Source organism: Phocoena sinus, chromosome 15, assembly GCF_008692025.1.
Source record: "Phocoena sinus isolate mPhoSin1 chromosome 15, mPhoSin1.pri, whole genome shotgun sequence".
In the NCBI taxonomy this organism is placed as follows: Eukaryota; Metazoa; Chordata; class Mammalia; order Artiodactyla; family Phocoenidae; genus Phocoena; species Phocoena sinus.
The window spans coordinates 81,723,464-81,742,801 of record NC_045777.1 but is presented as its reverse complement, the minus strand read 5'-3'; the positions used below and the strand labels follow the sequence as shown (position 1 = coordinate 81,742,801).

At 46.9% G+C, this 19,338-nt stretch overlaps 1 protein-coding gene across 5 annotated transcripts in view; it reads left to right on the top strand.

The window, feature by feature from the left end:
• The window catches only part of ZKSCAN1 (zinc finger with KRAB and SCAN domains 1), a 38,662-nt gene extending 26,155 nt beyond the window's left edge, over positions 1–12,507 (top strand). Inside the window, exons 1-4 of one of the 5 annotated variants that reach the window (XM_032604736.1) lie at positions 3,204–3,288; positions 8,665–9,154; positions 9,448–9,640; positions 11,280–12,507. In XM_032604736.1, the coding sequence (XP_032460627.1) occupies positions 8,762–9,154; positions 9,448–9,640; positions 11,280–12,115 (1,422 nt within the window). In that variant the 5' untranslated portion in view covers positions 3,204–3,288; positions 8,665–8,761 and the 3' untranslated portion in view covers positions 12,116–12,507. Of the gene's footprint in view, positions 1–3,203; positions 9,155–9,447; positions 9,641–11,279 lie in introns of those variants that run through there. The other 4 variants (XM_032604738.1, XM_032604737.1, XM_032604739.1 and 1 more) reach the window with 4 other exon arrangements.
• The last annotated feature ends 6,831 nt before the right edge of the window (positions 12,508–19,338 follow it).

Genomic DNA, 19,338 nt, shown 5'->3' with positions numbered 1-19,338 from the left:
ATTTATTTATTTTATTTATTTTTGGCTGCGTTGGGTCTTCGTTGCTGCGCGTGGGCTTTCTCTAGTTGCGGCAAGCCGGGGCTACCCTTTGTTGTGGTGCGCGGGCTTCTCATTGCAGTAGCTTCTCTTGTTGCGGAGCACGGGCTCTAGGCGCGAGGGCTTCAGTAGGTGTGGCTCGCAGGCTCAGTGGTTGTGGTGCACGGGCTTACTTGCTCCACAGCATGTGGGATCCCCCCGGACCAGGGCTTGAACCCGTGTCCCCTGCATTGGCAGGCGGATTCTTAACCACTGCGCCACCAGGGAAGTTCCCTAGATGTTTGCTTTAATCGAAAGAACTTTTAGCAAGTAGAATTCTCCAAAAGGCAGGAACTGTCCTCTAATAAACTCCCTGCCACAGAGCTTTGCATGTTAGGAGACATCACATTTTGCATCCCCAAGATGACACGTCACTTTGTCACCATTTATTGGTCTCCTCTGTATTATCATGGACCGTGTATTATTATGGACCATGTCCATAGTTATTTGTTTACATATCTGCCAAGAGCTACGTGTATTTTTCATTTTCTCCTTGTGCCTGAACCCAATGGCTGACACATTGTAGGTTCTTGGTTAGTGTTTTCTGAATGAATTCATTGGAAGAGTATGAGGTTCTTGTAAGTCAAAACTGTTCTGAAGAAGAAATGCAGAGCCACCAGCCACAATGGCTAACTTTTCCTTTGCTCTCTTGTGGTTTTGTCATATGGCCATGGTTACATCAATAGATGATAATGGATCATGTAAGTTAATTTATTTTACCACAGTCTGATTTGGATGGAAGCATATTGATCTTTTTAATCTGCTGAGATATAGTAAGGACACAGGATTGAATTAGAGCATCTGGATTCTACTCTCAGCTCTGCTACTAATTAGCTCACTAGTGTTCCTCGGAGCTGACCTCTTCAGGCACAGGTGGGTTTCTTCATTTGAAAACAAGAACTTAACCAGTTTTTCCCTAAGGTCTCTCTTGCCATCAGTATTTTGCAACTCTAGGCCCTTTGCTGTAGAAAGAACAATGGGCTTGGAACGGAAAGGATTTCCTTTAAGCCTCAACATCACAACTTACTGGTTGCATGACTCGGCAAAGATCCTTTTGTCTAAGAGGTTGGACAGAGCGCTGCCAAGGCATCAATACACGTGTGGCTCAGAAATTCCCGAGTGGTCCAGTGGTTAGGACTCCGAGCTTTCACTGTAGAGGGCACGGGTTCAATCCTGCAAGCCTCACAGTGCGGCCAAAAAAACAAACAACAACAAAAACAACAATGAAACGTGTGGCCCATAGAACTATGCAGGTTTCTGAGGTTTCTGGTTTCCCCCTCAGCCTGAGTGATTCTGTTCTATCTAGCTCTTGGCCACATTGCAAAAGAGCATGTGGGATGGGAGTTGTGACTATTTTTAGAAACAATCTGCTACACACATTTATCTTCAATTTATCAATCCTTTGAAACATAATGCTGAGAATACTTACCCCTGTGAAATATTAAAATCTCTGTTCTATAGATCAGGAAACATGGGCTCAGGAAAGTAAGTAACTTCTCCAGTGTCATACAAGTGACATGTGGGAAAGTCAAGATCCAAACTTGGCTCTTTCTTCAGAGTCTATACTTTTAAGCCCCTTACTGCCTCTGAGTTAGAAGAAGTCAGGATAATTGTTGTGTTTAAGGCACTAGGTTTTGGGGTAGTTTTTTATGCGGCAATAAAGAACTGAAACCAAGTGCTTAACACAGTACCGGCCCACAGTAAGTACTCAGAGGAGGTGTGTGGAGGGAGTGGTAATGGTGAATGAATGCCATTGGGGCTGGAGGTGAAGGGAAAAACTAACAGGAGTCTGGGGCAAGCTGTAGGTCATCCAGCCCCAAAATTCACTCTGCAAAACTCCTGTCCTCCCCATTGCCGGGGCTCTCCCACTGCAAAGCAGCACAAGATGATGCAGGAAGTGGCCGTTTTTGAGCAACTCTCTTAGAAAGTCCTTCCTTGTATTGAACTTTTCTTTCATTTCCATTCATTGCTCTTAGTTCTGTCCTCTGGGCCCCAGAAGACAAACTTCATTTTCAAGTGATGACACTTCACAAATTTGAAAACTAAGGCTGCGTTGTCTCTCATTCTCCCCTTGTCCTCTCCTTACCTAAGGTAAGAAAAATTCTCCAGATTCTCCTAGGTGGAATGGCATGGTGTTCAGAGCTCACACCTCCTGATGATTTCATCATTTCTGGATGATCACTGGGTTTTGAACACTCCTCTTAACGTTTGCCACCCAGAAGGGGCCCATCTTAGACGTCTGACCAGTGCGTGGGGGAATGAATGAAACAAGACTGTGTGATAACTGTTGAAACTGGTCAGTTGGTACATAGGGGACTCACTGTTGATCTTTTGTATGTCTTTGAATTTTGTTTTTTAATTTAAATGATCATAGAAAACATCAGGGAAAAACGTCTCATCTCTACAAATTTATGGTGCATTCAGACACGGTATTCCCTGCGCAGGCACGTTGCTGTCCCTCAACATGTATGCCTTTTGAGGGACCAGGCAAAAGCAAACTCAGTGAGGGCCAGACGGGGTGGGGCTGAGATCGAAAACATTGAGAATCTACAGTCCCGTAACCTGCAGTTGAGCAACAGCGGCGGGGGAAAAGGTAGGCAAGGACCTCTGTACAAAGTCCTGCAGCATCAGGAGCTTCCGGAAGGCGGCCCCAGAGATTTCTGCCCAGGAAGTTTCGAACCCGCAAAGCCCCAAGGGCACAGCTACTTCAGGTGGATGCCGCCGGGCATCTGAGTGTGATAACTGAATCTCGGGCTTCGTGGGCTAAGCGTGGGGCTCTGTCCATAAATGGGGACCGAGTTCTCACGCGGTGACCAGCCTGAGGGTCACAGGGGAACCGGCCTCTGAAGTCCACGAGGAGGACCGAGGCCGCCGCGCCGAGCCCACGCCTCTCCTTGGCCCGGGGCGTCGGGGGCGGAGTGCGGAAACCGCCAAGACTTCATCTGGTCAACCCCTCCTTGGTTAAAAAAAAGAAGGAATGGGAAAGAGGTCCCCGCCTGCTCACGTTGCGAGGGCGCCTCCACTAGTCACTTTCGCTCCTCAGCCTCCCGAGCACCCGAGACACCGAGATGCCAAAAAAGACCTCCCAACTTCCTAGAGGGGCCTCTGCGGCCCCGCACAGCTCTCCGCGGGCGGGGCTATGACGCACTTCCGGCTGCGTCGGCGGCGGTGCGCGTCGAGGTGTTCCAGCGGCCCCAGTGGATTTTACTCACGGTAAGCCTCTCGCTCCCGGTTTCGCGTGGCGGGCGGAAGCGGGAGTGTCCGCCGAAGGGTGCGGGGAGATACGGGTGGGTTAGGCAGCTGTGGCCTGTGGGGACTCCCCAGACCGGTCCTGGGAGGGTGGTGGGAGGAGCCCCCAGTCCCTGCCCAGCCACAGACGGCGGAGGCGTTTGCTCCCTTGAAAGCATTCCCCCCCCACACCGCGCACACCCCCAGGGGTTTAAAAAGGTGAAAGTTGGTTTCTTTCGTGTTCCAGAGCAGTTTTTCTCTGCGCTCCCTGAGCCGAACGGCCCGTCAGTCTGAGCGGGGCTGCTTTCTCTTTTTCCCTGGCTCTCGGTAGGCGGTCCGAATTAAAGGCTAATTGATAAGAATTCGCCCGAGGGGGTTGGGGACCTCGTGTGAGAAACTGGGCCTCAGAAGTCCTGGGTAGTATCTGTTCCAAGGGAGGGAATAGGGAGGGCTTTGTTCAGGTTAGAAAGCACGTAACAGGGATCTGCTCCAGTTTGGAAACACATTTTTAGAGGACCATTTATTTATAAATAGTTTGTCAAGAGAAAGATGATCTGGTGAGTGAGGTACTTGGAAACCTCTTGAATAAGGAGCAATTGAAAGAACTGTGAAGAAAAGAGAGCTGTTTTCAGGTATTGGAAGCCTACAACGGAGAAAGTAAGTTTTGGTCTAGGACCAAACTAGGATCAGTGAAGAAAGAAGATAAAAAGTGATGCAGAATTTGGCGCAGTTTAAAGAAAACCTGTAACAATTAGAACTGTCCAGCAGTAGAAATCTGTGCCTCATGAATTATCAAGTTTGCCTGCGTAGGAGTTTTCAGGTACAGAATGAGTATGTCAGAAGCATTCTAGCATTAATTGGTAAGTCGTGTTAAATTGTTAGACTGTAATAATTTGGTTTATTTATGCCTCATCTTGTTCTAGAATGGATTTGGGGCACTTTGATAAGGGCATATAAGCTTTGGGAAATCGGCATAAAAGAGGGGGAAAAAACCTCGGAACAGAACAAAGGCCTCTGCTTGAAGTAGACCATGAACTTTTCCTTGATGGGCCTCTCGTGCTAAACATTCTAGCGAGCTTAAAACAGTTCACTGTGGTTGAAGACAGTGTGAGTAATGAAGCCTCTGTTTTCTATTCACATGCTTTTTTATTTTATAAGCACCTTATTAAGAAAAATTCAAAAGCTAAGACCTTGAGGGCATCCCTAAATGAACCTTTAGACAAACTAAACATGACCAGTGCGGTCATGACCAATACTGGCTTTGCTAGAGGCAGACAAGAGACAAGGAGATCTGAGAGGCAACAGGGGCTGAAATCTTTGAGACCTTGTTGGCCTTGTGATGATTTTGGCTTTTAATCTGTATGACACACAAAGCCTTGAAAGGTGTGAGCAGAGGAATGATGTGATCTGACTTGTATTTAACAGGCAACAGATGATGGACTGGTGGGACAGCAGTGCTGGAGGTAGTGAACTCTGAATCTCTTAGTTGTAGAGATTTGCTCATGAATTGTGTGCAGAATGTGAAGGAGGAGTTGGGTCCCCAGGTTTTTTTGGTCTGGAAAAAATGGTGGGGTTGCCATTAACTAAGATGAGCAGCTTTGCGTGAAAGATGGAAAGTACAGTTTCAGGCGTGTTAAGCTTGAGATGCCACTGGACATGCTGGTGGCAACGTCAAGTGGGTAGTTTGTTGTGTGAGTCTGGAGTTCAGAAGAGAGGTCCAGGCTGCAGGTAAATTGGCGGCTGTTGAGCATATAGATGGTACTTAAAGCCACGTGACTGGATGAACTCTCCAAAGAGAGTGAGTACAGTTAGGAAGAAGGCTTCAAGCATCCAGCCCTCCACTTGTTTGTGGCCTTGCTGAGGCATGAATTTGAATTGTGGGCACTGCAAAACTGGTGTGCTAGAATAAGCCACTGAGCTATTGAGCCAGCCCAGCCAGTTGCCCAGCAGCAACATCTAGGGAAACTTTCTTCTTTAATTATGACTATGTATGTATTTTGCAAAGGCGATTGTGTGATATAGTGGCATCTGTGAGTTTGAACTCGCCAACTTCTGGGAACAGATCCCATGTGAACGTGATACAGGGCACTCACTGTTTAATGCCTCCTGTGCTGGGTTATAACTCCTAGTGTCTTGCAGTTTCCCAGGCTGGATCCCAGAAGCTGAGCAGTCTTTCCTGTTCTTGGGGTGCCCTCCTCTGAAGAGAGTGGGAAATTTTGTAGCCAGTTATGTTACAAAGTTATTCCAACACTTAGGAGGTCCACTTGAAAGGATTTCTAAGGAATGCTCCCAGCGCTACTACATCTATATTTAGGTTATTTTAGCCTTTGGTGCTAATGCCTTTATTTTAAGAGACTAGATGACAGTGCTTCCCAACCCCCCACCCCCCCACCCCCCGCTCAGTTTTCAAGTAATTCTGAACTTGGGAGCTTCATAGTGTACTGGGTGCAGAGGACAGCATAAACGAGTGCTCAGTGCTGATGCTGGTCCACTGTGTTGGAATACCTGTTGGCACCTCATAGGATGCTTCAGAATTTGGGTACGGTAGAGGGGAGTCCCAGCTAGCATCCCAAGAGTTCTGAACTAATTAGCAGCTGATAATTACTGACTTTCTCGTAAAAGCAAGGTTACGTATTGAGGTTTTATTCCTAGAACCCCACTTCCTATATTTTTTTAATTACCAAAATTGATTAGAAAAATAAAGGGGAAGAGTCATATAAAATACATGTTTTTAATACATATTTACTAAATGTGTGAAACTAAACATCTGATTTAAAAGCTGTAACATAAATGTACCTTTTTTGGAAGGTTCTGCATGGGCTGGAATTGCTGCTTTTTTGTTTTACTGGGTTTCTTTTTTTGAAGGGCATGGAATTTGGGCATTAGAAGTAAAATCTGTTTTATTTATTAAAAACTGCTTATGATTCCTTTGGAGATTTTATGATTTTCTGGCTACAAAAGTAATAATACCCATTATAGAAAATGTAGGAAATAAAAAAAAGACTTTAAAAAATTGAAATCATTCATAATTCTGTAACCCAGAAATATCACTGTTCGTGTTTTTATCTTTTTCCTTCATTGTGATTGTGTGTATATTATGAGTGTGTGTGCAAGATGATATTTCAAGTGCTCTCAAGCCAGATCCATGGAGATTGACACGCATGTTAGAAATTAGAATACTCAACTTTTTAAATGCCTTAGCTTTAGATTATCTGCAACTCCTGTTCCCTCGTCTTCAGCTTTTATAAGCCATTTATACATCCTTTTTATGTTCTCTACCATTGTTATCAATATAATTTCATGTAATGAACACCCACATAGATTTTTTACGTGTTTGGCTCTTTCCTGAGACTGCTGGAGTTTTCTTGGTCTAGATTATTCAAATGCAGTATGGGAGCACCTATGTGACAGGAAAGGTGCTGCTTAGAGTTTGAAAACATGCTCATCAGGAAGGCCAGTCACAAGTGTGTAAGATTAATTAACTTATGTAGTTTTCTTTCAGAGTACTATATTTAATGAATGCCAAGAATGATAGACTGATTCTGTTGTCTGTTTACTCACTTCTTTTCCATCTCCCCCACAACTTGAAAGCTGTGTGAGAGTAGGCGTGTATCTGTTTTAGGCATCCCTGCAGTCCTAGCATCGAGCCCATGGCAGGTATTCAGCAAATGTTGAGTGAGTGGATTTCACTTTTTTGGCATATGAAAAAATGGAAGTAATTATATTTACTATAGATGTTTTCAGTATTCTAATGTATCAGCTGACAAATATATATAATATTTAAAAGAAAAAATACTCTTAAACATCTTTTGTATTGTCTATTGTGGTTTAATTTTTCTCTTCAGTTTCCTCTCAACAGTATGTGTCTCATCAAAAGAAATACCTCTGAAAGAACATAGGTTACTTTTAGTCTAATCTCTTGTCATTCCACTGGTCTTTCTGTGAAAGCTAAACATAAATGGCATTTTAAAACAAGAGTATGCCCTGCTTAAAATGGGTCAAGTGGGGCTTCCCTGGTGGCGCAGTGGTTGGGAGTCCGCCTGCCGATGCAGGGGGCACGGGTTCGTGCCCCGGTCCGGGAAGATCCCACGTGCCGTGGAGAGGCTGGGCCCGAGAGCCTTGGCCGCTGAGCCTGCGCATCCGGAGCCTGTGCTCCGCAGCAGGAGAGGCCACAACAGTGAGAGGCCCGCGTACCACCAAAAAAAAAAAAAAAAAAAAAAAAAATGGGTCAAGTGAAGCTCAAATTACATCACTAACTATGCTCAATCATTTAAAAATATGCTAGTTAATTCCAGGCTTCTAACATGATTCCTGGTTATGCTAACTAGCCTGTCATTTGACTAGTAAATTTTTAATGCTAAAGCTAAAAGTTGTAGGTTTAGACAGACTTCATTTGGCCAGTAGATGGCCTGTTGAGATCTCAGGAATTGTAAGATTCTGAAACAGTTTTTGGAGCAAAGTTAATTTAAATTTAGTTTTAAGCTTACACCACAGTGTTTTGTTTTTTCCAAATCGAGGTATAGTTGATGTACAATATTATATAAGTTACAAGTGTACAACATAGTGATTCACAATTTTTAAAGATTATACTCCATTTATAGTTATTATAAAATATTGGCTATATTCCCTCTGCTGTACAGTATATCCTTGTAGCTTATTTCTTTTATACATAGTGGATTGTACCTCTTAACTTCCGGCCCTATATCGCCCCTCCCCCATTCTCTCACCCTACTGGTAACCACTGGTTTGTTCTCTGTATCTGTGAGTCTGTTTCTTTTTTATTATATTCACTAGTTTTTTTTATTTTTTAGGTTTTGCATATAAGTGACAATATACAGTATTTGTCTTTCTCTGTCTGACTTTTCACTAAACATAAATATCCTCCAAGTCCATCCATGTTGTCACAGATGGCAAAATTTCACTCTTTTTTATGGCTGACTAGTATACCATTGTGTGTGTGTGTGTGTGTGTGTGTGTGTACACGTACACACCCCACATCTTCTTTATCTGTTTATCTGTTGATGGACACTTAGATTGCTTTCATATTTTGATAATTGTAAATAATGCTGCTATGAACATTGGGGTGCATGTATATTTTTGAATTAGTGTTTTCGTTTTCTTCAGACATACATGCAGGAGCGGGGTTGAGCCACAGTGCACTTTTTCAGAGAGTGGAGGCAAAGTCAAATCAAAATAGGATATCCTGAGCTGACTCCAGAAAAATTTGACAGTCATTCTTATATGGTAGTTTTACGATGGCCATAACTTCCACAATTTCCTGTGCTAAAGGTGTGGCTATAAAGACCAAAAAGCATACATACTTTTTCTTTTGGTAATTTTATGGTAACCATATTTTCATAGGTTTAACGTGTAGCCCTAAAGAACCAGAAACCCAAAGGAACCAGTACTCCTGCTACACAGAGCCCCATTTTAGTGACACTGTTTCTGGAGTACCTATATGATGACCAAGGTACTGGGCATGGCCACAGTTCTGGGCCCTAGAACTCCACAAGAGCAGGGGCCTGTGATTGTGAAGGTCGAGGAGGAGGAGAAAGGGAAGCGCCTTCCCAGCTTGGAGACATTCCGCCAGCGCTTCAGGCAGTTTGGGTACCATGACACCCCTGGCCCTCGGGAGGCCCTCAGCCAGCTCCGGGTGCTCTGCTGTGAGTGGCTGCGGCCTGAGATTCACACCAAGGAGCAGATCCTGGAGTTGCTGGTGCTGGAGCAGTTCCTGACCATCCTGCCCCAGGAGCTCCAGGCCTGGGTGCAGGAGCACTGCCCGGAGAGCGCTGAAGAGGCCGTCACTCTCCTGGAAGATCTGGAGCGAGAGCTGGATGAGCCAGCACAGCAGGTAGGCTGGGGAGACCTTTTACTCTGTGAGGTCGGAAGCGTAGCAGTCCAGGCAGGAGTGGGTTTGTTCACACACTGAGAATAACTGAATGGACCTTCCGCTGAGTTAGACCATGTTTCCTCCTATTTTCCTTCTGCTGTCCTATATGGAATTAGGGAATTACCCTTGGGAGTTGAATGGGATGGATGCTTTTCTCTTTCCTAGAGGTTCTACATAGCTGTCCTGAGGTTTTCTTTTGTTCTGGTTCTTAAAGTGAGCTGTGCACAGACCCAGCCATTCCTAATTGTCTCTAGGCCTCACCACCTCCCAGTGAACAGAAACAGTGGTGGGAGAAGATGGCATCCTCAGGAACAGTGGAGGAATCCCTGAGCAGCCCGCAGCCACGGTCTGTGGAGACCAGTTACAAATATGAGTCTTGGGGGCCCCTCTACATCCAAGAGACTGGTGAAGAGGAGGACTTCGCTCCAGAGCTGAGAAAGATTCAAGGTAGGACCATCTGTCAGGCCCCAACTCGGTGCCCGGGCCTTTGTGGTTGAAGAAACACTCGTCCTAATTCCTGGTTGTGAGGTGGCCCCCCTAGGCTGACTCAGCTGGTCTGGCTGACAAGGCAGAATGAGTTCCTTTCCTCCCTCAGGTGTGTCTCAGTCGGTCCTGGCGTGGGAACAGATGACACGCTCGTAAAGGGAGAGTTGAAGTGAGTTTAGTAAGGGGACTGTTCATGGAAGCGAGAACAGCTTGAATGAATCAGTAAGAGGTGGTGCTGGTTCATTTGTTAATGACTTAGTGAACCTGCTGTGATCAGTTCGGGATTATGCAGAAATGGTCCTGGTAATTTCTTTTTCAACTTATGCCTCATTAAGCTGTTTTAAATGTTTAACCTTTCTTAAGTTATTTACTTCCCACACATAGTTCATGGCAACTTGAGGGGAAATCTGTACGTGTAGCCAAGTGACTGCTCATCATAGGGACTGGAAGGGATTTTAGCTGCTGCTTCAGTCAGCAGTGGACAGTGAGGAGGGGCTGAGCCTAGAAGCAGCTGGTAGAGAGAAGGGAAATAGATGGTGGGTGGAGAGAGAGACAGGGACGAGGAGAAAGTGGCTTAGAGGAAAGTACCTTGTTGACTGAGGCTTCTGGACTTGCGGAGGGATGACAGTTCTCAAAGGGAGCCCATTTTTCAGTGTGAATTTCTCTTACTCTCCTTTTCTGTGTATGTGGATGGTTAGGTGGATTTTTTTTTTTTTTTTTTTGTACGCGGGCCTCTCACTGTTGTGGCCTCTCCCGTTGCTGAGCACAGGCTCCGGATGCACAGGCTCAGCGGCCATGGCTCACAGGCCCAGCCGCTCCGCGGCATGTGGGATCTTCCCGGACCGGGGCACAAACCCGTGTCCCCTGCATCGGCAGGTGGACTCTCAACCACTGCGCCACCAGGGAAGCCCTAGGTGGACTTTTAAGAGGTGTGACTGCCTTGTGAAGTGCTCTAAGAAAGCTAAGCTGCTTCAGTCTGGTTTTGACAGTTACTTTATAACTAAGAGAATGATAAGACATAGCCAATGTAGGTGAAATGATGAGAGTTAAACCCTCGTGGGAGTTAAGCACTGTCATTCAAATTAGTAAGGATCTGGGACTAGAATGATTATAAGTGGACCAAACGTTCTCTTTTATTGCTTTTATATTCAGCTTTTGTGAGAATAAGGATTTTGTGAGTTTGCCACTAGCCTCTTCTCCCTTAATTATCCTTTTTATTTTCCTTTATCAACTTTGACCCTTCCACAGTCTTTCTTTCTTGTTTCTTTCTACCTGAGCATCACCCAGCTCCTTTGCTGCTGTCTCAGTATGCTTGGTTTTGCCTAATTGCCCTCTATACCCGAAGTTCTCCTGGCAGAGAACACCATGTACTTCTCATACCATGATAGCTTCTGGCAGGGGGCTTGCGTGAAAGTTTGGCATCGTAAACTAGATCTGATAATGACTTATTTGTATCAGTGTGATACTGTAACTTCATAGAGCAATATTTGGTTATCCCTTAGAATCCATCAGTGTCACCTGGTGATTCTATTTCTCATTTAACAGTTTCTTCTCATGACAGGAAACAACTGACATGTCCTTATTCTACTTACTGTTTCAGATCGTAAGTCGAACACCCAGAATGAGGAATCAACAGATAAGCAGGAAAGTTCTGAAGAATTTCACGCAGAAGGATTCAGAAGGGATTCTATTCCCATGATTATTGCCAACAAATGTGAGGCCAGGTTAGAAAGGCAGTGGGTTAACCTGGAAAAGGGAAGAGGAACAAAAATTCCTCTCCAAGACAAAGGTCCCTCAAAAGGTAGAGAAGTAATGACTAAACCTGCCGCAGCAGAGAGACGTTACATATGTGCTGAGTGTGGGAAAGCCTTTAGTAATAGCTCAAATCTCACTAAACACCGGAGAACACACACTGGGGAGAAACCGTATGTGTGCACCAAATGTGGGAAAGCTTTCAGCCACAGCTCCAACCTGACCCTTCACTACAGAACACACTTGGTGGACCGGCCCTATGACTGTAAGTGTGGAAAAGCCTTCGGTCAGAGCTCGGACCTCCTTAAACATCAGCGAATGCACACTGAAGAGGCTCCTTACCAGTGTAAAGATTGCGGCAAAGCCTTCAGCGGGAAAGGCAGCCTCATTCGACACTATCGAATACACACTGGGGAGAAGCCGTATCAGTGTAACGAGTGTGGGAAGAGCTTTAGTCAGCACGCGGGTCTTAGTTCTCACCAGAGACTCCACACTGGAGAGAAGCCGTATAAATGTAAGGAGTGTGGGAAAGCCTTCAACCACAGCTCCAATTTTAATAAACACCATAGAATCCATACCGGGGAAAAGCCCTATTGGTGTAATAATTGTGGGAAAACCTTCTGTAGTAAGTCCAATCTTTCCAAACATCAGAGAGTCCACACTGCAGAGGGAGAAGGGCCTTAACTGTCAGGTATGCTCTCTTGATGGTTTTTGTTTTTTTAACTTCAGAATGTGAATGCTAGGGAGAAAGCCCGGTAATTGCAATGTAAACTCGGGGGTAGATTTCGTTTCACTCGACGTCGAGGGGACAGTGAGAGCTCAGGCGGGGACACGGCGGGTTCCTCACCTGCCCGCTGGCTGCAGAAGGGTCCCCTCACCGCACTTCGAGTCCCATAAACCATGCGGACATTGCCTTTTGTATAGTTAAAGTGCTGTGTATCCGGTATAATTAAGGAGGAAACATTAAAACTGTTTAACTGTTTTAACATATATTCAAGAATTATGATTTGTAAAGAAATGAGCCATGTTGAACACAGTTTAATCCGATTCAGAATAAACTTAAAACATCTTGTGATGCCTCAGGACTATTTTATTAAAAAATTGTGTGTTAGTTATTCAGCACTATTCTAGAGAGGAAACTTCCTGCTGGTTTTGCTTTTGGAAGATTTGGATTTGGGGTAAACAGAGCTTTCGGCGATTGCGAGTGTGTGTGAGGAAGTTGCAGCAGGGTGGCTGCAGCTTAGTCTTCATCGTGCTTTTCCTGTGCACAGAACACGTTTTTCCAGCATTTGGGAGCATTTTGTCAGCCTCATGCTCTTGGGGCGTGTATACTCGTGTCCCTGCCGAAGTCTGTGAAAATCTGACTCCTTGAGAAGCTTCCTACTAAATTCTAGAAGCCAATAATACACACTATGATTACCTTAAATCCATCCTGTTTTTTTCCCTGTGACTGCAAACTCTTTGATTTAAGGTATGGCTTTTGGCCAGTTGGTCCTCCTGTTACCTGGAAACCCAACAACTTCACTCTTTGCTCCTATCATTTGCTTATCTTCATGTTGTGAGTTTTTTCCACCTCTTATTAGTAGTCACTGAAACCTCTCTTTGTCTGCTGCTGCAGCCCTAGTGGTCACGCAAACCTGACATGCCAGGATTGGGGACAGCAAGAAAGTGTCATGTCTAGTACCAGTTCTGATCGCTGGAAACTGCCTCGTATGCCATCCTGGGATCAGATTAAACTACAGGTAATGAGTCTGTGTAGCAGCCAAAATATTAGGGCGGCGGAAGTGGGGTCATTACTGAAAAAGAACCAACAGTGCTTGAAATCTGAAGGGTTCTCACTGTTCTGGTGGCCTGCTGACGATCTGGACATCCCTGCCAGCTCCTTTGACTGGACATTTCGTGTGAGCCATCCTGTTTGTATATTAACCCTCCCGGAGGCCCGCAGAGAATTTAGTGATTAGGTGGCAGCTGACTATCTGTAGGGCCCCCTCCGAAACTGCTCCAGATGAAGGCTGAGGAGCCTGCTGAGCCCTCGTCCTCCTCTGGTGAGAGTGGACTGGGCCCCCCATCTGTCCTGCCACTCACCTTCCTGATTCTGTGCAGTGGTAGTTTCTGATGGGTGTTGCTGTGACGCAAAGGTCCACATACTTCCTTTCAGCTCCCATCGGTCCATCTGCGAGCTGAAGTCTTCCTCTGGTCTCCTTGTCTCCAGACTTTCAGCCTTATTCTTTGCAGACCCCTTGTCTAGACAAGTCACAGCCCAGGAGGCCACTTCTCCCTCCATGAAAAGTTGGTACCAGATAGACTGCTCACAGCTCTGCCCACCAGATTCCTTCCCCTCACTCTGGCCTTTAGGGCCGCTCCTGAGCAAGGCCGTGTGAATCAGCACATTTTTGGTTCACACACCAAAATACTGAGCTGATCCCTCTGAAACACAAACCCTCCTTGTTCCTTCCACCAAGTCAAAGGGGAATGAATCCACAGGTGTGAGCAGAGGGAGGCAGCAGGTCAGCAAAGGTAGGAAACGTGAGGCCTGAGCCTCCTGCTTACACACCTTGGGGCTTCTGGACCTGCTCAGGTCGCCTGGATGACTAAATCGTGTTGTTATAAATCATGGTATCGCAGTCTATATGTATTGGGGAAGGCGGGGACGGATTTTGAGGAGAATGAGCATTATCTTGAGAGGCATGTGCCTCAGGTGAGATTTTTGCATGGTTTCCAGGCAAAAAGAGGCTCCTTTCCTGTATCAAGGGGAAGGGAGGTGCTTTTGTTAGGCCAGAGGGCTTGGGAATTTAGGGTTCCAGGTGCTCAGGCACACCTACCCAAGTGTCGCATACATCAGGATCCCAGTCTTCCCCGATCAGGGCCTGGAATTTTGGCATCAGTGACTTGGTGAGGCTTTTCATGTAGCCACCTTTGCAGTTCTGCCGCCCTGACAGTTCAATCCTGCGCCTGGTTTTCAGGCCAGTCTGCTCTCAGTACACAAGGTGCGGTTCTCCTCCAACGCTGCCATGGAGGACTTCCGGCTGTCACAACAGGCCCTGAACTGGTAGTTGGCTGACCCAAGTCTATCATTTTCTTCAAAGCTTGAGAGAGAGAAACTCTGCAGCCCTTATAACTGCCACTATCCCAGTAATGCTTGGGTTATATAGAACTATTGCATAAGCTGATGCTTTCCCTGGTACCTGTACCTCATCTCTTGCCAGAACTAGTAGGAACAGAGCAACTGCCATGGGGTAGAACGCCAGGGGTTACCACCATTACATTTATCAGCAGGCTCCTTTTCTTACCATCTGACCAGCAAATGACGTGCTCCAGAATCCCATCCTGAGGGCTCCATTTCTAGGGCACTTACAGTACCAACTGTCATAGTTTGGATTTCCTCTAAAACAGAGCCCAGGACCAGGGCATGGGGGCAGATAGGTTACTTAGGGAGATGACCAGAGGAAGCAAGGAGAGAGAGAGGAGGAATAGCCAGTAAGAGACACATTATTGAGCTGGTTCTTCTGTAGGCAGCCAGTGCTCAGGTCTACTGGGGACCTTGAGAGACATGAGATCACAAATGGGGGAAGCTGGTATACCTGACCTCTGCTCAGTCCCAGTGCCCGCCTCCCATGGTTAGGAGACCAGTTCCTGCTTGGCTCCAAGAGAGTGGTTGAGGACCCCTGGTGGGCTGGGAAGGACACTGTCCCAGGGGGCTGCAAGGCTGGCTTGGTCTGAAGATGCTCGTGAGTGTTGCCCCATATGTCACACACGGTCACACATTTAGACACACACAGATACACATGTACACTGGACCCCTGGCTAGGGCTGCCAGATTTAGCAAATAAAAGCCCATTTCGATTCCAGGTAAACAGTATATTTGGGACATACTTCTTATGCTAAAAAAATTATTCAATGTTTATCTGAAATTCAGATGTAACTGGGCATCTTATCCAGCAATCCTACCCCCAGTATATGTGAACAGCGATGCTTCCACCTCTGTCTAACCTAATACAGATAACAAAAGCATAAAGAACCAAAGGAAATATAAGAGAAACTGGACATCATCAAAGTACTTCCAAGGACACCGTCAAGAAAGTGAAAGGACAACCCACAGAATGGTAGAACATTTTTGCAAATCATGTATATATGATAAGGCACTTTTATGTTGAATATATTTTACAACTGAGTAATAAAAGAGACAACCAAGGGCTTCCCTGGTGGCGCAGTGGTTAAGAGTCTGCCTGCCGATGCAGGGGACATGGGTTCGTGCCCCGGTCCGGGAAGATCCCACATACCGCGGAGCGGCTGGGCCCGTGAGCCATGGCCACTGAGCCTGCGCATCCGGAGCCTGTGCTCCGCAACGTGAGAGGCCCGGGTACCGCAAAAAAAAAAAAAAAAAAAAAAAAAAAAAAAACAATTAAAAGGTAGGCAAAGGATCTAAATAGACATTTCTCCACAAAAGATACAAAAACGGACAAGTACATGGAAAGGTGCTCAACATAGCTATGAGGGAAATGCAGATCAGAACCACAATGAGACCACACCATACCCACTAGGATGGCTGTAATAAAAAAGATAATACCAAGTATTGAGGATGCAGAGAAATCAGAAGCTTATATGCTGCTGGTGAGAATGTAAAATGGGACAACCACTTTGGAAGGCAGCCTGGCAATTCCTCAAAAGTTTAAATAGAGCGTTTGAGAAATTGCTACCCTAGATATACACCCAAGAGAAATGAAAACATTTACACAAAAACTTGTATACAGGGCTTCCCTGGTGGCGCAGTGGTTGAGAGTCCGCCTGCCGATGCAGGGGACACAGGTTCGTGCCCCAGTCCGGGAAGATCCCACATGCTGCAGAGCGGCTGGGCCCGTGAGCCATGGCTGCTGAGCCTGCACGTCTGGAGCCTGTGCTCCGCAACGGGAGAGGCCACAACAGTGAGAGGCCCGCGTACCGCAAAAAACAAACAAAAAAAAACCTTGTATACAAATGTTCAAAGCAACATTATTCATAATAGCCAAAAAGAAGAAAACCCCCAAATGTTTCCAGCAGTGCATGAAAGAAAAAACAAAATGTGGTATACGCATACAATGGAATATTATTCAGCCATAAAAAGGATGAAGTGCAGATTTACATTACAACATACATAGATGAAACTTGACGTCATTGTACTAAGCAAAAGAAGCTAAACACGAAAGGCCGCAGATATGATTATGAGTCCAGTTATGTGAAATGTCCGCAATAGGCAAATCCATGGAGACAGAAAGTAGACCGGCAGTTGTCTAGGGCTGGGGCAGCTGGGGGGAAGTGGGGAGTGACTGCTAAAGGGTTTGGGGTTTCTTTTTAGGGTGATGAAATGTTCTCAAATTGTGACGGTTACACAACTCGATACTAAAAACCACTCGATATGGTGTATGGATTATTTATCAATAAAGTTTTTTTAAAACACACACAAACTCAAGCAAACAAATCCAGAGCCTTTGCCGAAGGGCAAGCCTTGGTGAAGCAGTGGAGGATTCATGCTGAGGAGACCCATGGATGCCCATACAGGCTGCTGCTTAGTGGAAGATGCACTGGGGAGTCAGGTGTGAAAAGACATGAAAAGATTCATGCCAGCAGTTACCCTTGCATGTAATAACCGTAGGGAAATTTTCCATCAGTTTCAACTGGATTGAGGATCAAGAATTCTGTGTGAGGGCTTCCCTGGTGGCGCAGTGGTTGAGGATCTGCCTGCCAATGCAGGGGACACGGGTTCGAGCCCTGGTCCGGGAGGATCCCACATGCCGCGGAGCAACTAAGCCCGTGCGCCGCAACTACTGAGCCTGTGCTCTAGAGCCCGTGAGCCACAGATACTGAAGCCCGCGTGCCTAGAGCCTGTACTCCACAACAACAGAAGCCACCGCAGTGAGAGGCCCGCACACGGCAACCAAGAGTAGCCCCTGCTCAGCAGCAAGGACCCAGCACAGCCAAAAATAAATAAATAAATTTATTTTTAAAAAAGTGCTTCCCTGGTGGCGCAGTGGTTGAGAGTCCACCTGCCGATGCAGGGGACGCAGGTTCGTGCCCCAGTCCGGGAGGATCCCACATGCTGCGTAGCGGCTGGGCCCGTGAGCCATGGCCGCTGAGCCTGCGCGTCCGGAGCCTGTGCCCCGCAATGGGAGAGGCCACAACAGTGAGAGGCCCGCGTACCACAGAAAAAAAGAATTCTGTGTGAGAAAACCCCTCCCACCTGATGATCTGACTTTCAGAATGCAACCCTTTCTAGATCTCAATGCCCCTCGCTGTTCCTGGGATGTGGCAAACACGGTCCTCTTCAAGAGCCCTTTGCAGCTGCTGTTCCTTCTTCTTGGAATGCTTTTCCCCTGATATGAACATACTAGGATTTTAGCAACCAGGGAAAGGAGGGAAGGACACTGCAAACAGGGAACAGGACCAGCAAAGGCAGGGTGGAGAGAGTAGGTGGCACACTCTTGAGAGAAGGTGCTGGTAGGTCCTGGGGAGGCTGGTGTTCGGAGAAGGCTTAATGGCAGATCGTGGGGTCAGTGACGGAAATCTGTGACAGGGCAGCGTGACAGTACCTGGACAGGTGTGAGACGTGAAGAAAGTGGGGCGGGGCTACCCCAGGGAATCGTGCAGCTGCTGGGGTTCAGTGTTTCCATGGCATAATTAGAGCAGATAAGTATCACTAAGAAATGCTGTGTTTAATGTGGGGCACATGACAGGTAATGTTAGTAGCTTTAAAAGCAACTTTTTTGTCACTTGCTACTCTTTATGATTCTGACGGTGCCTCAGCTTCTTCCTGCAGAAGAGACGACAAACTTTCCTTTCACTGGAACTTCTCACCTGGCGTCCACACTGTGACAAGGCAGATGGGCGCAGGTGGGGGGAGGTGGCAGTGGTATTCATGGTTCTGGACAGTCTTGTCTAGCCGATGCCTGCCTGCCCCGGCCTTAGGTTTCGTGCCGCACAGAACAACACGCAGCACAGAAATTTCTGGGCATGAAGGTGGCGGTGACTGTAACGTCGAGATGGTCTGGGGCGGTATCCAGGGAATATGCTGGAGTCTTGAGGGGAGGAGAGGTCACACCCTGGTGACTAAAAGAGGAATGGTTGTCTGTATTTACCAACCCACGTTCTCAACTCAGCTTTAATGCTGTTTCCTCAATGAAGTCTTTGGTGACCACCATGTGCCTCACCCCTCCCCATGGGGAACACAAGCTAGCTTCTTTTGATTCCCCCGTTTCATTTGTAAAGAGACAGTACCGTGGTGTAATTAAGAGCCCAAGCTCTGGAGCCAGACTGTCTGGGTTTGAACCCCTGCTCCACTGCACTGTGTGTCTAGGTTTTCTCATCTGTAAAAAGGGGGGTGTTGGGCTTCCCTGGTGGCACAGGGGTTGAGAGTCCGCCTGCCGATGCAGGGGACGCGGGTTCGTGCCCCGGTCCGGGAGGATCCCACATGCCGCGGAGCAGCTGGGCCCGTGAGCCATGGCCGCTGAGCCTGCGCGTCCGGAGCCTGTGCTCCGCAACGGGAGAGGCCGCAGAAGTGACAGGCCTGTGTACTGCAAAAAAAAAAAAAGGGGGGGGGATGTTAATAGCACTAACAGCACGTATGACTGTGTGACAATAATACTGACTGTACTGAAGACGGTCCATGCTGGTGTGTAGGTGAGCAGTCAGTAAAGGGCAGATGTCATGATGGTTACCAGCCTCTCCTGGGGTCTCACTCTGGCTCTCATTAGGCTGGCGCCTCCTTAGTGCAGAACAATGGGTGGTTCGCCTCTGTGCCCCCCATGGCACTCGCTGAGCTGCTGGCGAAGGGCTTCAAGGATCAGTGAGAGGAGGTCTGGGGAGACTGTGATGAGGGAGGGCAAGCCCGGGCTTTGGGCTCCAAAGCCTCTGAGTCTCACTGCACCATTTATTGT